This window comes from Eleutherodactylus coqui, chromosome 2, assembly GCF_035609145.1.
Source record: "Eleutherodactylus coqui strain aEleCoq1 chromosome 2, aEleCoq1.hap1, whole genome shotgun sequence".
Lineage (NCBI taxonomy): Eukaryota > Metazoa > Chordata > Amphibia > Anura > Eleutherodactylidae > Eleutherodactylus > Eleutherodactylus coqui.
In genome coordinates, this window is record NC_089838.1 from 173,773,473 (window position 1) to 173,795,922 (window position 22,450).

Consider the following 22,450-nt stretch of genomic DNA (forward strand, 5'->3'; position numbering starts at 1 on the left):
TATTGCTACTGAAAGGCACTGCCATTATGGAATACAGTTTCCATGAAGGGATATGCTTGGTCAGCAACAATGTTTATGAAAATGGTACATTTCAAAGTAACATCAACATTAATGTCAGGACACATGGCTTCCCAGCAGAACCCTACCCATGGCATCGCACTTCCTCTGCCAGTTTGTTGTCTTCCCATAGTGCATCATGGTACGGTTTCTTCTCCAGGTAAGGCCTCCTGCACACTGCAGAGCTGGATTCCGCATTCTGCACTGCGGATGCACCCAGTGGTTTGCCGTTGCACATGCGCAGTTCAGACTTCTTTAAAAAAAACAAAAAATTTCCCGCGGAATCCACAACCTGTCAAATACTCATTGTAAGCGGGCAACGGATCGGACTGCCTCCTGTTAACTTCAATGGAAGCCGTCTGCGCAGAATTTGCGCAAAAAGGGAGAATGGTGCAATCTTTCCTCCGTTTGTGGAGGAAGAATCTTTTTTTTTTTTTCCCCTCGCATGCTTTGAGCACTATTTTCTGTGGATCCGCAGTGCGGATGCCCGCCGTGGATCCTGCAGCAAATATCCATCTGTGGGCAGGAGGCCTAAGTGACACACTTGCACCTGGCCATCCACATGATGTAAAAGAGAATGTGATTTCATCAGACCAAGCCACCACCTTTCTGTTGTTCCATGGTCCAGCTCTGTTGATCACATGCGCATTGTTGAGTCTTTTGGGGATTGACGGTTGTCAACATGGGCACTCTGACTAGTCTGTAGCTACATGGCCCCAAATGCAGCAAGTTGTGATGCACTGTGTTTTCACACATTTCTATCATAGCCAGTATTAACCCCTTAAGGACATGGCCTATTTTGGCGTTGAGGACCAAGAGATTTTTTTTTTTTTGGTATTTTTCAATCCATTTTTCAAAAGCGATAACTTTTTTTATTTTTTTATTTTTCCGTCGACGCGGCTGTATAGGGCTTGTTTTTTGTGTGGTGAACTGTAGTTTTTATTTGTACCATTTTGGGGAATGTACAGCTTTTTTGATCACTTTTATTGCATTTTTGGTAGGCAAAATGCTAAAAATTAGCATTTTGCCTTTGTTTTTTTTATCGTTTTTTTTTACGCTTTTTGCCGTACAAAATAAAAAGCATGATCAACTTTTTGTACACATCGTTCCGGACGTGTCAATACCAAATATGTGGGGTTTTAATTTTTTTTACCTTTTTGTTTTTTAGTTGTTTTTTTTTATGCTAATATTAAAAAAAGCGCACAGGTTTTAAGGTTTTTTTTTTTACTTTTTTTTTTAATTTTAATTTTTTTTTTTTTTACACTATTTGAGCCCCTCTGAGGGACTTGCAGCACTGTACCTATGATCGCTGTGAGAAGGCATGGCAGAGCTACTGCCCTGCCATGCCTTATCGCTTATACAGCGATCATAGGCATTGGCAACACAGGACGCCAGTGTCTGGCGTCCTGTTGCCATGGCGACAGGCCGGGCTCTTGCGATATCGCGAGAGCCGACCGGAACTCTTTCCCTGCTGTGATCTACTTAGATCGTGGCAGGGAAGTGGTTAACACCGGGGGGGGGGGGGGGGGGGCACATGTCCAATGCTGCAGCGGGACGCCGGCTGTGACTGACAGCCGGCTCCCGCTGCGGGATAGCGCGAGGTCAGTCATGATCTCGCGCTATTCCGATGACGTACCGGTACGTCATGGAGCGGGAAGTACCAGGCTCCCATGACGTACCGGTACGTCATGGAGTGGGAAGGGGTTAAAGCAGTATCCACATCTCCAGTCCTTGCAAGACCTCCTCTGCTCGCCTTTACTAGTCGTCTCCCATGTGTCAGCTATACTTTTTTACTCGCTACCCCAACACACCAGACTCTCTGCCACCTTGAAAAGTTTAAAAAGAAACTGAAGAAACACTTCTTCCAAAAAGCCTATAGTAACCCTGCAGCCAGCACTATATGAACAGTTTTCTTAGCTCCCAAAGAAGTGCATGGGAGTTGGAGAAATGGCATAGCTCAGTTTGCTCACTGTTTCCAGAACTGCTGTCCACTGCTATGGGAGTTTTGGAAGCGGTGTAACCCTGACGCGCTCGGCTGTTTTCTGCCACGTCGTGGACAGCAGTGTTCCCGTGTGGCCATGTTTTGCCAAGATGGGAAAACTCCCTAAAACTTTTTCAGCAATTTGTGCTACAGTGGCTTTTGTGGGATCAAACCAGGCTGCCCAGCTTTTTACTCCCCACAAGTATGAATGGGCCTTATAGCAATCGGTATACTCTAACAGTCATATTAAGAGTGAGGCCGCAAATCTGTGGTAATTCCGCAACAAGATCTGCATGTGTTTAATATGGAGTTTGCTATGGATTTCATCCCTACACGTTGAAAAGGTGAAATCTGTGGTGAAAATCCGCAGCATTTCTACAATCGTGCAAAATGTTGTTCTCGGCAAGAGGAACAAAATAATCTTGTAGATGGGATACCTTTTAAAGGAAACATGTCAGCCACTATAAGCCCTACAAACTAGGATGTGGTGCTTCTAGTTTAGGTGACGGGGAGCTGCGGCTCATACTCGCCCAGTGCCTTATTACTGCTGTGTCCCCTGGTAAAGTCCAGAGTGTACCGGCAGCTTGACTTTGCATCATGTCTTAGTTTATGGTGCTTGTAGTTGCTGGCATGTTTTATAGCAAGCCTCTGAAAGTAGTTTTTCGAAAGTTTGCTGCATCCTCTTTTTGTTAGCCATAAGGTTTTGTTTCTATAACATATATTTTTTATTAATTTTTTTTACTGAGGGCAAAAATTTCGCTCTACTGGGTAACATTGTAACAAACTGTTTTTGAGATTATCTATCTATCTCACACAACAGGGCAAGCATGCAGCTTAATTGAAAATTCACTTCACTGTAGATGCGGCTTTGAAAAACGCCATTCACAAGTAACGGAAAGGAGCCTTTTTCCGTGTAGAAGATTTACGCTACTTGTAGGTGGTATCTTCAAAACCCCATCCACATATAGCATACTGTAACTTATTGTACCCATGGGGTATGTTCACAAGCCAGCATTACAGCAGAATTTTTATTTTTTTTACTGCGAATTCTACCTCAAAGCGTGGCAAAATCCGCAGTTTTCTGTTGCAGTTCTTGTTGCGACTGGGTAAAATCTGCATGTAGTTTTCGAATGTAGAAACACAATTTTTTTTTTTTCACCAGAATTCAACACCTGGATTTTGCCCATTGACTGGGCTAAATTTGCTGCAGAATGTTGGGGATGTTTGACACCGTTTTGAGGCTGAACTTGTCACAGAAAATTCCTCCTCTATTCCACCTTGTGAACGTACCCTTGCAACTCATTTTTTTTTTCCAGCACTGCTGGCTTCTGGGAGGTGATTGGAGCAAATTATGGCAGACTACCCCTACCATTTCTGTCTAGGTGAAAAAGGTGATTCTTCTCAGTAAGAGAAACCAAGTAATCTTGTAGATATGAGACCTTTTAATGACTAACAAAAATACATGATGTTATAGCGAGCTTTCAAGCCTCTTTCAAGCTTTTTTTTTTTTTTTTATTTTTTTTTTTTAAGCCTGAGGAAGAACCTTGCATAGGTTGGTGGAAAGCTTGCTATAACAACATGTATTTTTGTTAGCATTTAAAAGGTATCATATCTACAAGATTATGTGGCTTCTGTTACTGAGAATAGTCACATTTTGCTGTACTGGCTAACACAATACCAAACTTTTTTCGTACACTTTTAAATACAATTCATTCTAGTTATCTTGTGGCTTGTTGCTTAAGCTTCAGTGCTGAAAAAGGTTCTCCAGGTTTGGAGAAACATGGCTGCTTTCTTCCAAAAACAGAGCCACACAATGTCCTTAGGTTGTCTGGTATTGCAGCTCTGCTCCATTGAAACGGATGTGTCTGAGCTGCAATGTCACCAACTACTTGCCAACAGGTGTGGTGCTGTTCTTGGAAGAAAGCGGCCATTTTTTTTTCTCTTCTAAATCTGGACGAGACCTTCAGTATTTTAGATAACTGGAGCAAGGCAGAGCTTACTTCACAGCTCCACCCACATGGATGTTTTCTACCTCACGCACTAATGGGCAGCAGTTGAGCCATCCTGATGTCCCTGACAGCCTAAGCTCTTAAACCAACATTTTATTAGAAATTGCTGACTCAGACCTCCATACGTTTTGCATGAATGAAACCTCTATCTAGTTATTAAGTAAAGTGACTGAACATGCATGTAAGTTCTTTCAGCACATTAGCTCGGAATGCTTTTGTAGCTGGGCACTGGTGGTGTGGGTATTCTGCTACTAATAGAGCCGATAGCTGGGTAAGATGCTTATACCCACCAGAAACGCACGGTTGTAAGTTTTTTGATTTCTTTGTTTATGGTTGGTATGCCAAATTGAGATATGAATACATGGAAACTATCCTAGTATAGTCTTTTGTTTAGCAATAGAATGGGGATACAGATTTATTACACGACTGGTTTGCCTAATGTCAATAAATATGACAGAAAACATGCTAGTTTTGGGGTGTGTTTATTTTTTTTTTTTTTTGTGCAAATTGAGTCAAGTTTGGGCATTTAGCTTGGTAAATCTCTCCCAGTATGTGAGTGTTTGTCCATGTAGCAGGCACTCTTCTGTAGCTATGATTAACAGCATCTAGGGAGAGTGTATTTTACCAATATTTACAATTACTAAAACCCTATTTAACTTTGTTCAGACTGGCATTATAGGTTCCTGTGTTAGCTGTGTCCTGACCGATCGCATTGGTGGGTCCTTTAGCTGTTTTTGCTTTATTCTGCCTGTTTGCTGCAACAGACTCAAAAACCTAGTGTCATCAGAGCCTTACAAAGGTAGATTTTTTTTTTTTTTTTCTTACAGAATCCTATATAAACGTTTTAAAACTCAAATGTGTTTAAAATGTTCCTTTTTTGCATGTATTTTTGTTAGGTCTTATATATTTTTTTGTTGGTTTGTTTTTGCAAGGTTACACATTATAAGCAGTACCCACCAAATACAAGCAAAGTATATTCTTACTTTGAGTGTCGGGAAAAGAAGACCGAAAACTCCAAGTTTAGGAAGGTGAAATATGAAGAAACAGTCTTTTATGGTTTGCAGTACATTCTAAAGAAGTATTTAAAAGGTACGGACACTGATTTCTTTTTGAATAACATGAAGCATGTAATTCTTCAATCCTATGAGCAAATGTATAAGGGCTCATTCACATGGCCGTATGCGTAAAACCCTGCATGTATTACAGAGCAGTTTACCGCTGTGTAATGCAGCAATTGTGCATGACAGCATATCTCACGCACGCTGCCGTGCGCAGTATGACTAGTTTTTTTGTTTATATTGCGTATGTACAGCATTTAATATTCAACTCCTAGAAAAAATGGCGCTGTACGTGCTTAATCCGTAGTGAAATAGAATATGCTTTTTTTTGGGGGGGGGGGGGGGGGGTTTACGTGCATATTATATGCAATAAAAAACCAGTGTGAGTGGGCCAACGAAAATCCATGTACTTTCATTGACTCCATTCACTGTGTAATACAGATTACGTTTGTGTGAATGAGCCCTAAGAACACATCAAACTGCTGTGGTGGTTTTACATAAAATGCTGTGTGTGAAACCAGTTTTCTTGTGCCAAAGCCAGAAGTGGATCCGGCAGGATGGGGACGTTCTTCCTCTTTATTTCTCATATCTTTTGAATGCACCTCTTATTTTGGCTCAGACTGCACCAAAAACGGCTTTTTTTTTTTTTTTTTTTTTCTCCTCTGAGCTTGTGTGAAATCTAACTAAGGGGGCCTTCACACTTGTGATAAAATTGTGTGATGCGGGGGGGGGGGGGGGGGGGGTGAAAATGCAGAATTATCAAACCAATTCTCAGTGGTTTCTTTCACATTTGCAATGTCTTCACTCATGCGACGTTGCAAGAGTAAAAAACTCACCATGCCCTTTCTGTGTTTTTTGTATTTAAGTCTCCCATATTTCCCTATGGAGCTTCCTTTTTTATCACTCGTGTAATTCATTTTTAACATTAGAAACGCCTATTTACTTTTATGCTAAAAAAAAACGCAAGTGGCATCTATATTTTTGAGAGAAAAAGCATCGCTGAAGCTTAAATCACAATTAAAGTGGCGTATTTGCTGCGATTTCTTCTCACGTCGACGTCACGATCCAGTATGAAGGAGCCATAAGGCCGCTTTCATGCGGCAGTATTTCCGTCTGTATTTTGCATCACTATTTGTAAGCCAAAAGTGGAGGAGATGCAAGTTTTTACATTTTTTTTTTTTCCTTTTTTTTTTTTTTTCCCTCTGTGTATTTTCAATTACTGCTGTGTGAAGGTGACCTAAGGCTGGGTTCACACAGGGCAGAATTGCTGTGGAATTTTCATGTGGACTTTCCGCACAAAAATTCTGCCGACAAGCTTAAACCCGATCCTAAGCAGCAAAGTGGAAGATCTTTGTAAAAATCCCGCCAGCGTGCTGCGGACAGGCCGTTGCGGCCAAGCCGCACTGAAACTGACACACCGCACAGAATTCAAATCCGCGGCATGTCAGTTGTATCACAGCTTCTCCTCTCTAAACTGTGGATGGACTGCTCTTATGGCATTTTATATACGGTAATCAGAAATGCGTTAGCCCGCCTTTAATTATGATATACAGGAATCGCCCTCTGCCTGCCAGGATTGCTTAATAATTGAAAGGCTGCCTAATCTTTAATAAACACATTAAGTAAATTTTGTTTAAAATACAATTACTAAGGAGGAGAGGAGTCTTGTTGCTCCACACCCATAATAGGGGTATAATAGCCTGTACTACAAAAAAGCCCTTATGTTGTGATTATTCAAGAGGGCAAAGTGTAACCCATAGAGATTAATATTAAAATAGACGGATGCACTTTGTAGTCCTCTGCAAGCTAATATACTGTACATGCTCAGAGCAACCACCCTGCTACATATCGGAGATAAGGAAGTTGCATCACACCTACTTGTATAATAAGTGGGCCTGGCTGCATTACTAATTTGTGAAGAGCAAAGTGATCTCAGATGAATTTGATATGACTATGATCTTAAAATGTCAAAGGAAAGCTGAGGAGACTCTCCCACTACTGGGACTAGGTCACTCATCTAACAAGTGGGAAGACGTCTGTGGGTAGCAGGTGCACCCAATTCACTCTACTCTGTCTTTTGAAGGACAGAGTAGAGTGGCTAACATTCTTACCTAGAAAATATGTAGATCCCCATTGGTTTTCTAAAATTGGTTCAGTATAACAGCCAGGGATCCTAAAAGGTGGCAGGGTTGTCTGTAACTGGCCTATGCAGCCTTTTTATAGTTTTATTTATTTTTTTCCTTTTTTGTAAATGATATTCAGAGATGCACAGTAATACTTCAGACATGTTTATATGGCATTGAATGTAGTCCAGCTACTATAAACCACTAGAACATGCTATATCGTTAAATTATTGCTGGATTCTGGTTAAATGTCATGTAGATTCTGGGTGTGAAAGTGGTTGTGTGTGTATTTTTGGAATAATGAAATAACCAAAATAAATCTCTGAACAGAGCAAGAAGGCGTCCGCCTAATCTTGGGAGACTTGTGCAATTTGTGGTTACTTTTTCCAAAAATATAAAATCGAATAAATTCTTTAACCCCTTCCTGCTCCATGACGTGCCGGTACATCATGGAGCGGCGGGGTATGTATGAAGAGAGGTTGCGTGGCAGTGAGATCGGGGGAGCCGTGCAGGTTTCATGGCAGCCGGGGGCCTAATGAAAGGCCCCAGGGCTGCCTTACCAGACTGCCTATCAAGCCTTCCTCATGGGGTGGCTTGATAGACTGCCTGTCAAAAAGCAGAATGACGTAATGCTATACTGTCATACTGCAGGAGCGATCAAAAATCAATAGTTTTTTTAATTGAAAAAAAAAAAGTTGTAAAAGTTTAAATCACCCCCTTTTGCCATATCTATTATTAAAAAATCTAAATCATACAATAAAAATATGTATTTGGTATCGCCGCATCCGTAAAAGTCCGAACTATCAAAGTAGCGCATTATTTTTCCCGCACGGTGAACGTCGTCCAAAAAATAAAATAAAGAACGCCAGAAATGCACTTTTTTAGTTACCCTGTCTCCCAGAAAAAAACGCAATAAAAAGCGATCAAAAAGTCGTATGTATTCCAAATTGATACTATCAGAAACTGCAGCACAACCCGCAAAAAATGAGCCCTTGCTCACCTACGTCGACGGAAAAAAAAAAAGTTATTGCGCGCACAAAATGACCGCAGAAACTAATTGAAAAAAATTAAATGTCTTTGAAAAGAGTATAGTAAAAAAAAAACCTATACAAGTTTGGTATCGTAGTAATCATACCAACCCCTAGAATAAAGTTATCATGTTGCTTTTGTTGCCGTTTGTGCACCGTAGAAACAAGACGCACTAAAAGATGGCGAAATGTCGGGTTTTTTTGTTTGTTTTTTTTACATTTTACTCCACTTAGAATTTTGTAAAAGTTTTTCAGTACATTATATGGTACTTTAAATAGCACCATTGAAAAATACAACTCGTCCCGCAAAAAAACAAGCCCTCATACAGCGACACCGATAGATAAATAAAGGAGTTATAATTTTTTTGAAGGGGGAGGGGAAAAAAAGGGGGGGCTGCGTCATTAAGGGGTTAACAGTAGAAAACCAAAGGTAGTAAAAATGCAGGAAGTTGTACACATCATATAATGGGTTTTTAAGTATATAAGTTGTAACAATGGAATTTTGGAATATCAAGTTGGGGTACTTTTTGACCTTTTTTAAAAGTGTTGTAGAAGACATTCTGGAGTATGAGGTTAGAAAGAAAAAATGGGTGGGGGGTGTAAAAGGCAAAAAGAGGGCAAGTTGGGATATGTATTGAGGTTAATAGGCAGGTTGTCTCTGCTGTTAAATTCTAAGGGAGACAATCCAGGGCTACCAGATAGGACTTTTCAGCATCCTCTACCGTGGGGGTTTCCATTCGCATCTCAAAATAAAGTTGGCTATCCACTTCCTCACAGAGGGTGATTTGGTTGACTTCCAGTTACAAGGAATTGCTTTACATGCTAAAGATTTTTATTTTAAATCATGAGCACAGACCCTGGAATTAAGGCCCATTTAAACACAATGATTATCGCTCAAAGCCATCTAAATGTACGTACATTATGCAGTTTTTGTGCCTGATTCATTCCTCACTAAATTCTAGCTTTCTAGAATTAAGCGATGAACTCTTATCAGCGGTGCAGGCTGTTATCACAGTTGGCAGCGCTTATGAGATTCTTTCTGCTCGTATCCTGCTGGCAGTTCACAGCGGGTCACGAGCTGGAAGCGCGGAGAACAATGCAGCTGTTTTGCTTATGCTGAACAGCTGTATTCTCAGTGATCGCGGCGGTGTCCCACTCCGCCTGCATAGCTCTTCAGTAGCTAATTAGCTACTATAGACTATGCAAAGATGATCGCTAAAAACTGTCACTCAAACTGTCGTTTGAGCGATCATCTTTCAGTGTAAATAGGAGAGTGATTTGGGAAGTGGGGGAGATGCTACAGCTAGAAGTTTGATCTAGTTAGAAGAAAGCTTGCCAGAAAGGGGAGGGGGTTGAACACTCACCAGATATGAAGCATTGTCCCAGTCTCTGCAATGTATTGCATGCGCAGATAAAGTTGAATTTATGTAGGAGCGCAGGGCCTAGATACCATCTGGTGTGTGGTGAGTAAAGGCCCTTGTACATGGGCCGACAGTCTTTTAAATGACTGCAGGAGTGCTGATGTCACCGCTAAGATCATCAGTGCCGTGCAGAACCTTTACACAGACTTGCTGCTGAATCGCAGGCTTCTTGCTCAGGGCTTCACCTCCTATGGTGAAGTCAATGAGGTTTAAGCTGACTGAAAAGTCAGCTTAACAAACTGTGAATGACAAGCGATATTATTTTGCATTCACACTGAACGATCGTTACATGTAAATGGGCTCTGTAATTGTAATTTTGATTGCAGATTTGGAAACTACATCATTCAGCAGGTTAGAGTACAAGTGCCATTCTTGTGGTTCCTTTTTACAGACGTGCGTTTCTCTTCTCTTTCCAACAGGAAAAGTGGTGACCAAAGAAAAAATTCAGGAAGCCAAAGAGGTATATAGAGAGCATTTCCAGGATGATGTCTTTAATGAGACTGGCTGGAATTACATCCTTGAGGTAAGACATGGTTATGGCTGTTCTAGTTTTAATGAAGAGATTTAGATGTTGACTGCACAGAATGCATCATGAGGTTTGACTAGTCAGAGCTGATGGCATAGGTAGGAGTCTTGGAGAGCGGTATAACGCCTACCTGTGTTGATACTTTTATTAAAGTCACTGAAAATTAACTTATTCCAGCGTGTCAGTCCCATAAGTACTCGAGCCTTCGCCTTGTATTGAGCTGCTTCACAGCTCTGATTGGCTGTTGCATCTAACCAGACTATTAATGCAGAGAGTCAGGCGCACTTCAGGCTGAAGGTATTGTCTCCAAAGCACTTCTAGAAGCTGGAATAAAGGTTCATTTTTACATGGAGTCTAGGCATGCAAGTTTTATACTTATTTTTTACTGCTCCCCTGCTTTCAGCTCTCCAGCACGCGGCTGCAACGCTTTCTGTTGAGTACGTAGGCACACGCTGTGTAGGCCTCACTATATGCGTATGCCGTGTAGTCCGCTAGAAGCATTCAGTGGTGGGTTTGACAGCTAATTTGAGGGAATGGCGGGAAAGGTTAGTATATGCAGATCTTTTTTTGGAACTCTGCAGGGTTGGACTGGAGGAGTCCAATGAAGCTCATACATATTGGTATAGCCATACGTCCCTCATCTTCCTCCTCCACTCTCCAGATGCTGGCAGGTCATTCTGTAGTACTGTGCTTATGGAGAGACCTTCCAATCAGCATGTGGGGGGAATGTGCATATGAATATGCACAAGTGTCATTGTGAATACTTTCCAGTCCAGCAATGTTTTAAAAAAAATCTTTTGCAAAACCGATCAATATAAGTGAGAGGCCACCGAAATTGGTGTCTGTCACCAGGGGCGTAGCTAGAGGCTCATGGGCCCGGGTGCAAAAGTTTAGCTTGGGGGGGCCCCTTTCCAGACCCGTCCAACTGCCACTCCTTTTCACGCCTACAGGGGTTTTAGCAGATTTTTAAAACATCCAGAACACAAGCCTCAAGGCATGCTTTGCTTCCCCAAGAAAGAAAAGAATCTTTATATATATATATATATATATATATATATATATATATATATATATATATATATATATATATATATATATATATATATATATATATATATATATATATATATATATATATATATATAATTACACACACATTCATTGGAGACAGCATAAGCTAACTTTTATAACATGTTTTTGGGGGGTTTCACTTCTATACTTTTCAAAAGCTATAACTTATATTTTTTCCACCAATATGGCGGTATGAGGGCTTGTTTTCTGCGTGGCAAACTGTAGTTTTTATTGGTGTCTTTTGTGTGTACATAAAATGTATTGTAAAACTTTTATTCACTTTTTTTGAGGCCTGGGAGAAAAAAACATCAATTCTGCCATTTTTTTTTTTTTTTACGGCACTAATCATGCAGCCTAAATGGCATTATACATTTTTCTGTGGGTCGGCATGATTACAACGATACTATCTCACAGAACGCGCCTTGCTCTCCTCCCACAACTCCCCATCATACAGATCACCCCTCGTTCTCAACCACTCCACAGGACGCCCCTTGTTCTCCCCCCCCACCCCATCACAAACACCCCGTCTCTATGGCGCCGACCGAAGCCTTCTTCTCCTTCCATTAGACGTGCTTGCGCAGTCCGCTCTTCTGTTCTGTTGAACGGGGCCGCTCCAGTGTGCTCGCGCCGGAGAGCTGGTCTGCGCATGCACAGAAGACATGTGCGGCGCGAGCACACTGGAGCGGCCCCATTCAACAGAACAGAAGAGCAGACTGCGCAAGCGCGTCTAATGGAAGAAGAAGAAGGCTTCAGTCGGCACCATGGAGACGGGGACGCCAGCACCGGAGGGGTAAGTGTATAACTTCTGTATGGCCAATATTTAATGCACGATGTATATTACAAAGTGCATTAATATGGCCATACAGAAGTGTATAACCCCACTTGCTTTCAGGGGACAACCCCTTTAAGCTAATTACAATTTCCAAAATAATAACTTTCTAACAGAATCCAGCATAATGGTAGAAGGTACAGAACCCTTTATCACATGCACTATGCTAGTGGGATCTGTTTTAGGTTACTGGCATTTAAACTCTGGCACCCAGCGCTATCTGAAGGATTGGAATTTTTCAGCTCTTTGCATTCTAGAGCAAGAACATGATGTGAAGGACAGATGAATAGTTTTTGTTTTGTTTTTGTTTTTCCCCTGGCTATTGCTGTGAGTATTATAGAAAATGCCCATTTAACCGTTTCTATATCTATTTTATGCTTTACAGAAATATGATGGCCATCTGCCAATTGAAGTCAAGGCTGTGCCTGAAGGTAGTGTAATACCCAGAGGGAATGTACTGTTTACAGTTGAAAATACAGATCCGGAATGCTACTGGCTTACAAACTGGATAGAGGTTTGTTTAGTAATCTAGTTAATACTACTTTTTTTTTTTTTTTTTGCTTTTATCTTTTGACCATTTCATAGTTTATAAATTATGGCTAATACACTTGGTCAAGGTGTGGACTAAATATGTATTCCCAGCCTTTGAGACTTATGGTGAACTGTAATTTATTTTTAACTCTGCAATAACACTTAAGCGCTGCGGAATACGTTGGCTCTATACAAATAAAGATTACTATTAATAAGATTATTGGTGTGTTCACATGCAGTGGAACAGAAACAAACTAAAAGCTTAATTTTTTTTTTTTTTTTTTTTAAAACCCATTTAAATCAATAGGGGGGAAAAATGGAAACCTTTTCTTTCGGTTTTATTGCAGTTCCTCTGCTCCAAAAACTGAACTGCAACGGAAAGCTGTAATGCAGGTGTGAACAAGCTCTGACTTTCCAAGCATTTAATACCTTTTGAATCTGATTTATTTGGAAAGGCTCTCGGCCTCGTTTTACATGGTCTGCCCTGTCCTGACCCAAGGCCTATAGATGTAGCCTCCCTAATTTCTACAAATGCCATAAAGCCTCTATTCTAGCTTGCATTCTAGATATTTTGCACAATTCTATCAATAAAACTCCTTTCTTATCAGCACTCTAGATCCCCTCATCCTGCCGTCACTATTGTCCCTTGTTTATTTCTTCTTCCTACTTTGGGATCATGCTGGATATGCGCGTTAGGCATTTGAAGTGCCCTGCACTCTTCATACCTAGTGCTTTGCTTGGGGACTCCATAAGAAACATGTCACCTTTATGAAAACTGGAAATTGCAGGATGCCCCTATTTAGCAACCCTCAGTCTCCAACCTGCCTGTAGGCAAAATGTTACTCAGGCCTGTCCTATAACCATAAACCCCAGAAAAGACACTTGCTTGCCAACCAGGGTCTCAAAACTTATCTGTGTTTTGGAGTAGTGGTGCAACCAAAGAAATGTCCCACGTGCCTAACGGGTAACTGCAGATTATCTTATCCCATTCTCTAATGTTTCAAAGGACTTCGCTGCCTTTTGGAGATATAGCACAGAGGGGGTCCCTTATAAAGCTACACAAATTCAGTCTATATATTGCGGAAGGGGGACAATGTGACCAATGATATTAAAGGGGGTTTCCTAGGTCATCTTTTATTTAGGAGGGCAGCTTGATTTTGTGTAAAACAAATACTTCTACTCTTCACTCCCCACTGTGTCATTTTTAAAGGCTTCTCCAGCCTGTTTACTAGACATCACAGGCGCTGCAGCCAATGACTGCGATCAACGGTCAAGCAGTGCCTGTGATGTTCCGTAAACCAGGCATGACTGCAGCCTGTACACTAACACCGAGAGTAAGACCGAGTGATGGCATGTGACACAGCAGGAGCGGTGAGTAGGTCTATTTGTTTTATGGCGGGAGGATCTGGATTTTATATAAAACAAAGATCTCGTAAAATCCCTAAAGTACTAGTTGGCTGAGGATAAGAGGTCACTTGCACGTTCTCTATGCACTATAAATCTGCAGGAATCAAACTTTATAATCATGTCAGTATGGTACAGGACTTGTGGTCTCCTGTAGTATTACTGCTCTGTACCTTGTATAGAAAGACAGATTATAGGCTAGTTAGATAAAGCACCATACACACTTTATACCTATAGTTACTTACTTAAACTGAAGGCTATTTAAAATATAATGTTTAAAGTTCCTTTATGTTGGAGCGTCACTATAAGTGATTTATGAGGAAAAAATATTAAAATAAAAAAACAAGCTATCGTTTTGGACCTGTTCATACCTCATTTTGGCCTCTGTCCAGGGGTCCCGTCAGGGTTTCGATATTAAAATCTGAAAAACTGCATACCTGGATGGGACCCAAATGGAAACTTTCTCAGACATGAACGAAAACTGCTGTAACTGAAACCAATAGGTCTCCGCTTTGACAAGTTTCTGTTCGTTTATGGCATTTTGTGCCAGAAAGAATAACTGTTTGTCATGCTATTCTTTTGGCACAAAATACTAGAAGCAAATAAAAATCTATTGAAGGCCTACCCTGAAAATAAGCCCTAGCAAAATTTTTCAGGCTTTTTGAGGATGCTCAAATTATAAGCCTACTCCAAAATTAAGCCCTTCGTACATTGACTTTTTTAAATTAACTGTAAATAGTGTCCAGGCAGCTATAAATGTAAAAAAAAAAATTTTTATAGCAAAAATTAATAGAAGACTGTCGTACTTTTGGGGGAAACTGGATATTGGTCTGTTTCAGCGGTTTTCATTGAAGAGTTTGTGTCCTGTCATGGGTAATTTTTTTTTTTTTTTTTTTCAGGCTTTTTAAATAAAGCCTGAAGGGATCCCTAGATGCAGAATGTGGGGTGGATTAGGCCCTTACTGTCTAGATTTCTTCAGATGGCTTTAGCCTTTGTAATTTTTCAGCTAATTTTGAGTTTTGATTTTTAGCTCTGTTTTTTAAATGTGTTCTATTTTTATATAGACCATCCTTGTGCAAACATGGTACCCAATCACTGTTGCAACAAACTCAAGAGAGCAGAAGAAGATTCTTGCCAAATATTTGTTGGAAACATCTGGTAGTTTAACAGGTCTGGAGTATAAATTACATGACTTTGGCTACAGAGGAGTTTCTTCACAAGAGGTAACATGTCACTTCATTTATATAGTTATACTGTATTGGTCACTCAGGTGTACAAAGAAAAGCTACACTTTGCATTAAAGGGGTTTTCTGGCATTCTATTTAAATACATAGAATTGTTCTGCTTATAGAAAATGAAGTCCCTTACAAATTTTAGTAAGAAATAGAATCCTTTTGCTCAGTGTCCCCTTTCTACATGCTTGCTTGCCACTGGTTAGGTCATAGATTCCAAGTTTGTGCATTGTACGAGGAGCTGCTGATAAGTCTTTGGCTTTACCCAGAAAGAAACGAGATGGGAAGATGAAACTTTACATTTATTCCACATACTCTCCACCGATGTCAACACACTTCTTATATCGGTATTCCAAGTTCTGTAAGCCTAGCAAAAAGGATTTCAGTTGTGCCTCAAACCAGTCATCTGTAGCAGCCATGGCATCAGAAATGGTGTGAAATTTGGAACCATTGAGGTGTTTCTTCAGGTTTGGAAACAGATGATAGTTGGAGGGAGCTAGATCTGGTGAATAAGGTGGGTGGTCATCCAGCTGGAAACCTAGCTCCACCAGTTTTGCCGTGGTCGCTTGTGCAGTGTGAGCAGAGGCATTGTCTTGCAGGAACAAGATTCCTTTGGACAGCTTGCTGTGCCTTTTGCACTTCATGGTTGCCTTCAATTGTTCTAAAAGTTCAGTGTAATACCTTGCATTGATGGTGGAATCATTTTGAAGGTAGTCCACTAGCAGCACGACCTCCTTATCCCAGAACACAGACGCCATCACCTTAGTGGCTGATTTTTGCACCCTGAACTTCTTTGGGCGAGGAGAACCACTGTGCCTCCACTCTTTTTTGACTGCTCCTTGGTTTCAGGGCTATACAAATAAATCCAGGTCTCATCCATAGTGACCAGTTGATCCAGGAAGTTCTTATCTGGAAACGCTGACAAATGGACCAGCAAGTTTTCACTCGCATGCTTTTCTGATCTGTAGTCAAACATTTGGGGACCCACTTTGCAGATCGCTTCTTCATGTTCAAATGTTCATGGATAATGACACAAACACGTTCATGAGAAATCCCCCTGATGTCTGCTATTCCTTTAGCTGAAATTAGCTGATTCTCCAGTATGAGGTTGTACACAGCATCGACGATCTCCAGAACAACAACCTCTCTCGGTCGTCCAGGACATTCCTCATCCTTAGTGCTGAAGTGGCCCGTTTTAAATTTGGCAACCCAGTTCCTAACGGTAGAATATGAAGGGCATTGATCCCCAAATGTCTGCCACATATCATCATGAATATCCTTCGTGGACTTTCCTTGCAGAAACAAGAATTTTATCACTCCTCTGCTCTCATTTGCTGTTAATATCGCCTTAGACTCCGCCATTTTGTTTCCCATGTGCCTAGATCACTGTTGCCATAAGCTACAAAATTTTGAAAACCTATATTAGACACATAAGGCTTTCATGTGATGTAACATTCGTTACCATAGAAACAAAAAAGACAAAGCCAAAGACTTGGCAGCAGCCCCTCATATAGCAGTGGGTGACTGCACACAGGTTTGTCAGTGTTGATGCGATGATACATGACCACTATAGGTAATGCTCTGTATTGGGCATTCTATACACCATATGGACTTCACAGTAGTAGGATTAACATATGACTGCAGATATGTACTGTAGGTGGTTCTGCAGAAAAATATTTTGTTAGCGACATTGATTTGCAGGAATGCTGCCTTCCAATAGGTGGCACTACAGGGGTATTGTTCCATCTTCCGTATTTGCATGATTAGGTAGAAATATTACACAAGCACTAGAGTTGAGTGAGCGTACTCGTTAAGGACAGATACTTGAGTGAGTATCGTCCTTTTCGAGTGCCTGCTCGCCCGCAAAGGTTCCCCCCGCTGGCACCCGAATGTTTGCGGGCGAGCAGGCAGGTACTCAAAAGACGATACTCGCTCGAGTATCTGTCCATAACGAGTACGCTCACTCATCTCTAACCAGCACCATTTACTTTCTGATGTCACTACTTCCTAGAAAATTAATTAATATAACCTTGATGTAAGTGGATTTAGGTGTATAGCAACCTTCCAGTCCTGGACCAACAAGGATGGCTGCACCACTTCTGATTACCTGATACACACTGTGCATCAGGTAAGTAGACTTCTTTAGTCTAAGACTACATACTGCTCTGACCAGCCAGCACTGCCCATATGGTAATCGCTAGCTTATCAAAGCAGCGTTAAGTGTCTTAAGGCCCTTTTACATGCAAAGATAATCGCTCAAACTGCTGAAATATTTAGCAATTGTATTGCGTGCACAGATTATCACTCCATTTTCCTCATTACCTACAGACCCATTTAGACACAACGAATATCGCTCACAATTCGCTCAAAAGCCATCTTTGGAGCAATAATTGTGTGTAAATGTGCCATGTTTCACTGTTTGGCCAAACAATGGAATTAAGTTCTGCCTGAAAACCATTGTTCGGCACAACCACAGGCTGTGTTATGCCCGGGGACTGCTGATAACAGCTGATTGCTTTGTCTCAGCTGTCACCCACACCCTTTTATAGTGGGACAACCCCTCTAATTTAGGGTGTTGAGCAGCTCTTGGGTATCAAAGTACAGTCATGCAATCTTCAGTTTTGTTGCATGTCTTGTCAAAAATGTATGAAACTTGGTATTTTTTTTTTGTTTATGGTACTTTGTATCTGATTAAAGTGAACATCTGATTCTAACTACTTTTCATGGAGCAATAGTAAAAGTGAAGATAAGGAACTTTGTAATATAATTTAAGCAGAGAATGAGGCATTTTTTTTTTCTTTTTATCAAGCGCTTCCACCCAGCCCTGCCACATCCTTTAAGGCTGGTTTGGACACAACAATTTCTGCTCGAATAATCTTTTGAGCGATAATCGTTCTTTTTACAGCGCAAGGTGATCGCTCAAACGTTCAGCGATCACCTTGCCCTCCGAGCAGAGGATGCAGAAGAGAAGTGGGGTGTCCCCGCTTGTCTTCTGCATCCAGCTGTTCTCTGCTCAGAGCGCCAGGCTGTTATACAGCCCAGCGCTCCAAGCAGGGTATAGAGGACACAACTGGACCACTCTGTTCTTCATACGCCACCTGTCATCAGGGAGCGGGATACAGCCGAAACAATAGTATCAGCTGTATCCCGCTGTGAATCCCTGATAACTGATTGCTGATCTTTCAGCATGCTAAAAGTTCAGCGATCGGCGGCTTAACGAAAACTGCATGATATCAGTGCTGTTAAGACACAATGATCGCTCAAAAGATGGCTTTGAGCGTGTTTTTTTTTTTTTTTTTAATTTTGCGAAAATTGTTTTAAAAGGGCTTTAACTGTTCACTAATTATTAAATCACAAAGAGACAGATTGTCAAAGTCACGGAGAGATCAAGGTACAGTTGTTGCCAATAGAATTCTATAGGGACGGGGGAGAAAGAATCAGCTAGACAAAGATGTGGCTGAAAGCCCTAGTAAGTTTTCCATCTGGCAACTATACTGGATTCGCAGTACTACTATGTCCTCAAGGCTGCTTCTCAGGGTGAGATAAGAGAGCAAGAACTAATTTGTGTGTCTGCTATATATGAAAGATGCCCCACGCCCCCCCCCCCCCCTATAGACTTATGTGCTGCAACTGTAACCTGATCCCTGTGTCCAGAATGCTATGTATGAATTTTATCAGAAAGTTGTAATTGGTGCAGGTGAAAGAGAAAAGGAGCCTAGTAAGTGAAGAAAGACAGATTTTAAATTTTTTTCTGTAAGATATTTTGCAAAGTTTTCTATCTCTGCTGTACTAGGGAAGTGGTTTATAATCAGCAGTATACTTTAAAGTGCTTAGAATCATGCAATGGTAGAGTTGCGAAGGGACCTCCAGGGTCATCTGCTCCAACCCCCTGCTCAGTACAGGATAGACTAAATCATCCTAGACAGATATTTGTCCAGCCTTTTGTTTGAACACTTCCATAGAAGGAGAACTCACCACCTCCCGTGGTAACCTGTTCCACTTATTGATCACCCTCACTGTCAGAAAAAGTTTTTTCTAATATCTAACGTGTCTTCTCACTCTGTTTCATCCCATTGCTTCTAGTCCTTCCTTGTGCAAATGAGAATAGGACTGATCCCTCTACACTGTGACAGCCCTTCAGATATTTGTGGACAGCTATTAAGTCTCCTCTCAGCCGCCTTTTTTGCAAGCTAAAAATTCCCAGATCCTTTAACCATTCCTTATAGGACATGATTTGCAGCCCGCTCACCTTCTTGGTAACTCTTCTCTGATCTTGCTCCAGTTTGTCTGTCTTCTTTAAAGTGGGGTACCCAGAACTAGACACAGTATTCCAGATGAGGTCTGACTAAGGAAGAGTAGAGGGGGATAATTACCTGACGTGATCTAGACTCTATGCTTCTCTTAATACATCCCAGAATTGTTTGCCTTTTTGGCTGCTGCATCACATTGACTCATGTTCAGTCTATGATCTATTAGTGTACCCAAGTCTTTTTCACATGTGCTGATGCTTAGCCCAATTTCTCCCATTCTATACATGCTTTTTTCATTTTTCTTGCCCAGATGTAGGACTTTGCATTTCTCCTTGTTAAATACTATTCTGTTAGTTGCCGCTCACTGTTCAAGCTTTTCTAGATCTTTTTGAATACTCTCTTCCCTAGTGTTAGCTATCCCTTCTAGCTTTGTGTCGTCAGCAAATTTGATCAGTTTCCCCTCAATTCCCTTCTCCCAGATCATTTATAGAAATGTTGAATACTGGGCCTAGGACAGAGCCTTGTGGTACCCCACTTGATACATTCTTCCACTTGGATGTGCAGCAATCTATGACGACTCTTTGAGTACGATCACTCAGCCAGTTGTGAATCCACTTAACAGTTGCCTCATCAATCCCATATTTCGTCATTTTTTTTCCAATAAGTATGGTATGAGATACTTTGTCAAATGCTTTACTAAAGTTAAGATATACTATATCCACCGCATTACCCTGATCAACCCAGTCCGTTATTCTGTCATAGAAGGAAATTAGATTCGTCTGGCATGACTTGTTACAAACCCATGCTGGCTCTCGTTAAGTACTCCATTTTTATCCAAGTACTTGCATACATGCTGTTTAATTGTTCAAAGATCTTTCACGGTATAGAAGTCAGGCTCACAGCCTTGTAGTTATCTGGATCCACCTTCTTCCCTTTTTTTTTTTTTTTTTTGAAGATGGGGACAACATTTGCCATTTTTCAATTTTTCGAGGACTTCTGTTCTCCAGGAATCTTCAAAGATTATGGCGAGTGGTTCAGCAACTGCCTCTGCTGCATCATTTAGTATCTTAGGATGTAATTCATCTGGACCTTGAGATTTGAATTCATTTAAGTTAGCTGAGTGTTCCCTTACCATCTCTCTGCTTATAGATGGCCTGCATTCTTTTATTACCCCAATAGCACAGGGAAGATCAGTTGATGTTAAATCTACTTTCTGAGAGAAAACAAATGCAAAATAGGAATTTAAAAGTTCGGCCTTCTCAACATAATTCTTAACCAATTCACCCATTTTCATCCTGTAAGCATCCAATAGCATCTTTGGCTTTTCTTTTGCTTCTCTTCCCTCTAAAATCCTTTTTATTGCTTTTAGCCTCTGTTGCAAGCATCAATTCATTATTGGCTTTAGCTTTTCTGACACTTGCTCTACAGTTTCTACAGACCGCATTATATTCTTTAGTTATTCCCCCCTCTTTACATTTGATAAACAAATTAGTCTTCCTTTTTAACGTGTGCAAGTTCTGTGTTCATCCATGCTGGTTTCTTTAAATGCTTCCCATTCTTCCTTCTTTTAGGGATTGTTAGCAATTTTGCTTTGAGAATCTCATTTTGCAATATTTCCCAACCTTCTTGGACTTTTCTGTCCTTCAGAACATCCAGACATTGGATTCTTCCTACCCTCTTTCTGAGTTCATTAAAATCTGCCTTTCTGAAATCCAACCTTGAGCTCTAAGTTTTCTCAGATCTTTCTCCTGTTTCTATCCAAAATTCAAGGATGGCATGATCACTGCCTCCTAACTTGCCACTCTTACTTCCTCAACTATTCCCTCCCTGTTGGTAAGAATTAGGTCCAAGATAGCAGATCCCCTTGTTTTCTCTTCTACCTTTTTGCAAGATAAAGTAATCAGCATTGGATGTGGCCCTTATAAAAAAAAAAAATGGAATACTAAATCATTAGTTCTACAAGATATATTTTGCATGTAGATGTCGGTTTGACTATTACCATCATATGTTGGTGCTATGACTCACATCTGTGAACTAAATATTTTCTCTTTATATTAAGACTGCAGGAATTGGGGCTTCCGCTCACCTTGTCAATTTCAAAGGAACAGATACTGTAGCAGGAATTGGCTTGATAAAGAGATACTATGGAACAAAGGACCCAGTACCTGGATTTTCTGTGCCGGCTGCAGAACACAGGTAGGTTTTTAATTCCTAGTTCTTTTAAGGTGGGGTGCACACGGGGCAGAATTGCCGCAGAGTTTGTTTGGACCCTCCGCACAGAAATTCTGCTGCATTTACAATAGCAGTAAAGTGGATGAGATTTTGAAACTCTTATCTAAGCTGTGGAAACTGACTTGCAGTGTGGAATTGAATTCCAAATTGCAAGTCAATTTTATCGCGGTCTCCATTGCGGTTGCCCCCAGCAGACATTCTGCTGGAAAAAAGCCCTATGTGGACCCAGCCCAAATGTTCACACTTTAGGTATTTGAATGGCAATATCTGATAGATGAATTGTGTAACTCAATCCTAAATGATGTGCCTTTCCTCCACTGTTTTAGTATGGTTTTTGTTCTGTTACAGATAGAAGAGGGGGGAGCGGAGTAGGTGGACAATAGGCAAAACAAGCAAACTGCTGCTACTACAGTAAGGCCCCCTGTCCACGAATGTGATGGAGTATCGCCAGCAGGGAGAGAAATGACAGGTGTCTGCGGTGATCCTATCTTATAGATGGGCTCACTGCGGCAAATCGCAATTTGAATCCCACAAGCGGAGAATCGCTAATGTTCTCCATTCGTGGACGTCGAGCTGCGCTTTCTATAGTTAAGTCTATGGAAAGCATTCCCTGCATTACCCGTGGCCGGATTATCGGGGCGGATAACGCAGTGACATATCGCCCGTGGACAGGAGCCCTAACTTTGCAGAGGATGTTT

The 22,450-nt window shown here is 41.0% G+C and overlaps 1 protein-coding gene across 2 annotated transcripts in view; it reads left to right on the plus strand.

Annotated features, from left to right (window-relative positions):
* Positions 1–22,450, plus strand: part of NAMPT (nicotinamide phosphoribosyltransferase) — a 53,239-nt gene that overhangs the window by 17,688 nt on the left and 13,101 nt on the right. The window contains exons 2-6 of one of the 2 annotated variants that reach the window (XM_066591946.1): positions 4,980–5,136; positions 10,097–10,200; positions 12,489–12,617; positions 15,103–15,261; positions 21,580–21,716. In XM_066591946.1, the coding sequence (XP_066448043.1) occupies positions 4,980–5,136; positions 10,097–10,200; positions 12,489–12,617; positions 15,103–15,261; positions 21,580–21,716 (686 nt within the window). The remainder of the gene's footprint in view (positions 1–4,979; positions 5,137–10,096; positions 10,201–12,488; positions 12,618–15,102; positions 15,262–21,579; positions 21,717–22,450) is intronic. The other variant, XM_066591947.1, reaches the window with a different exon arrangement.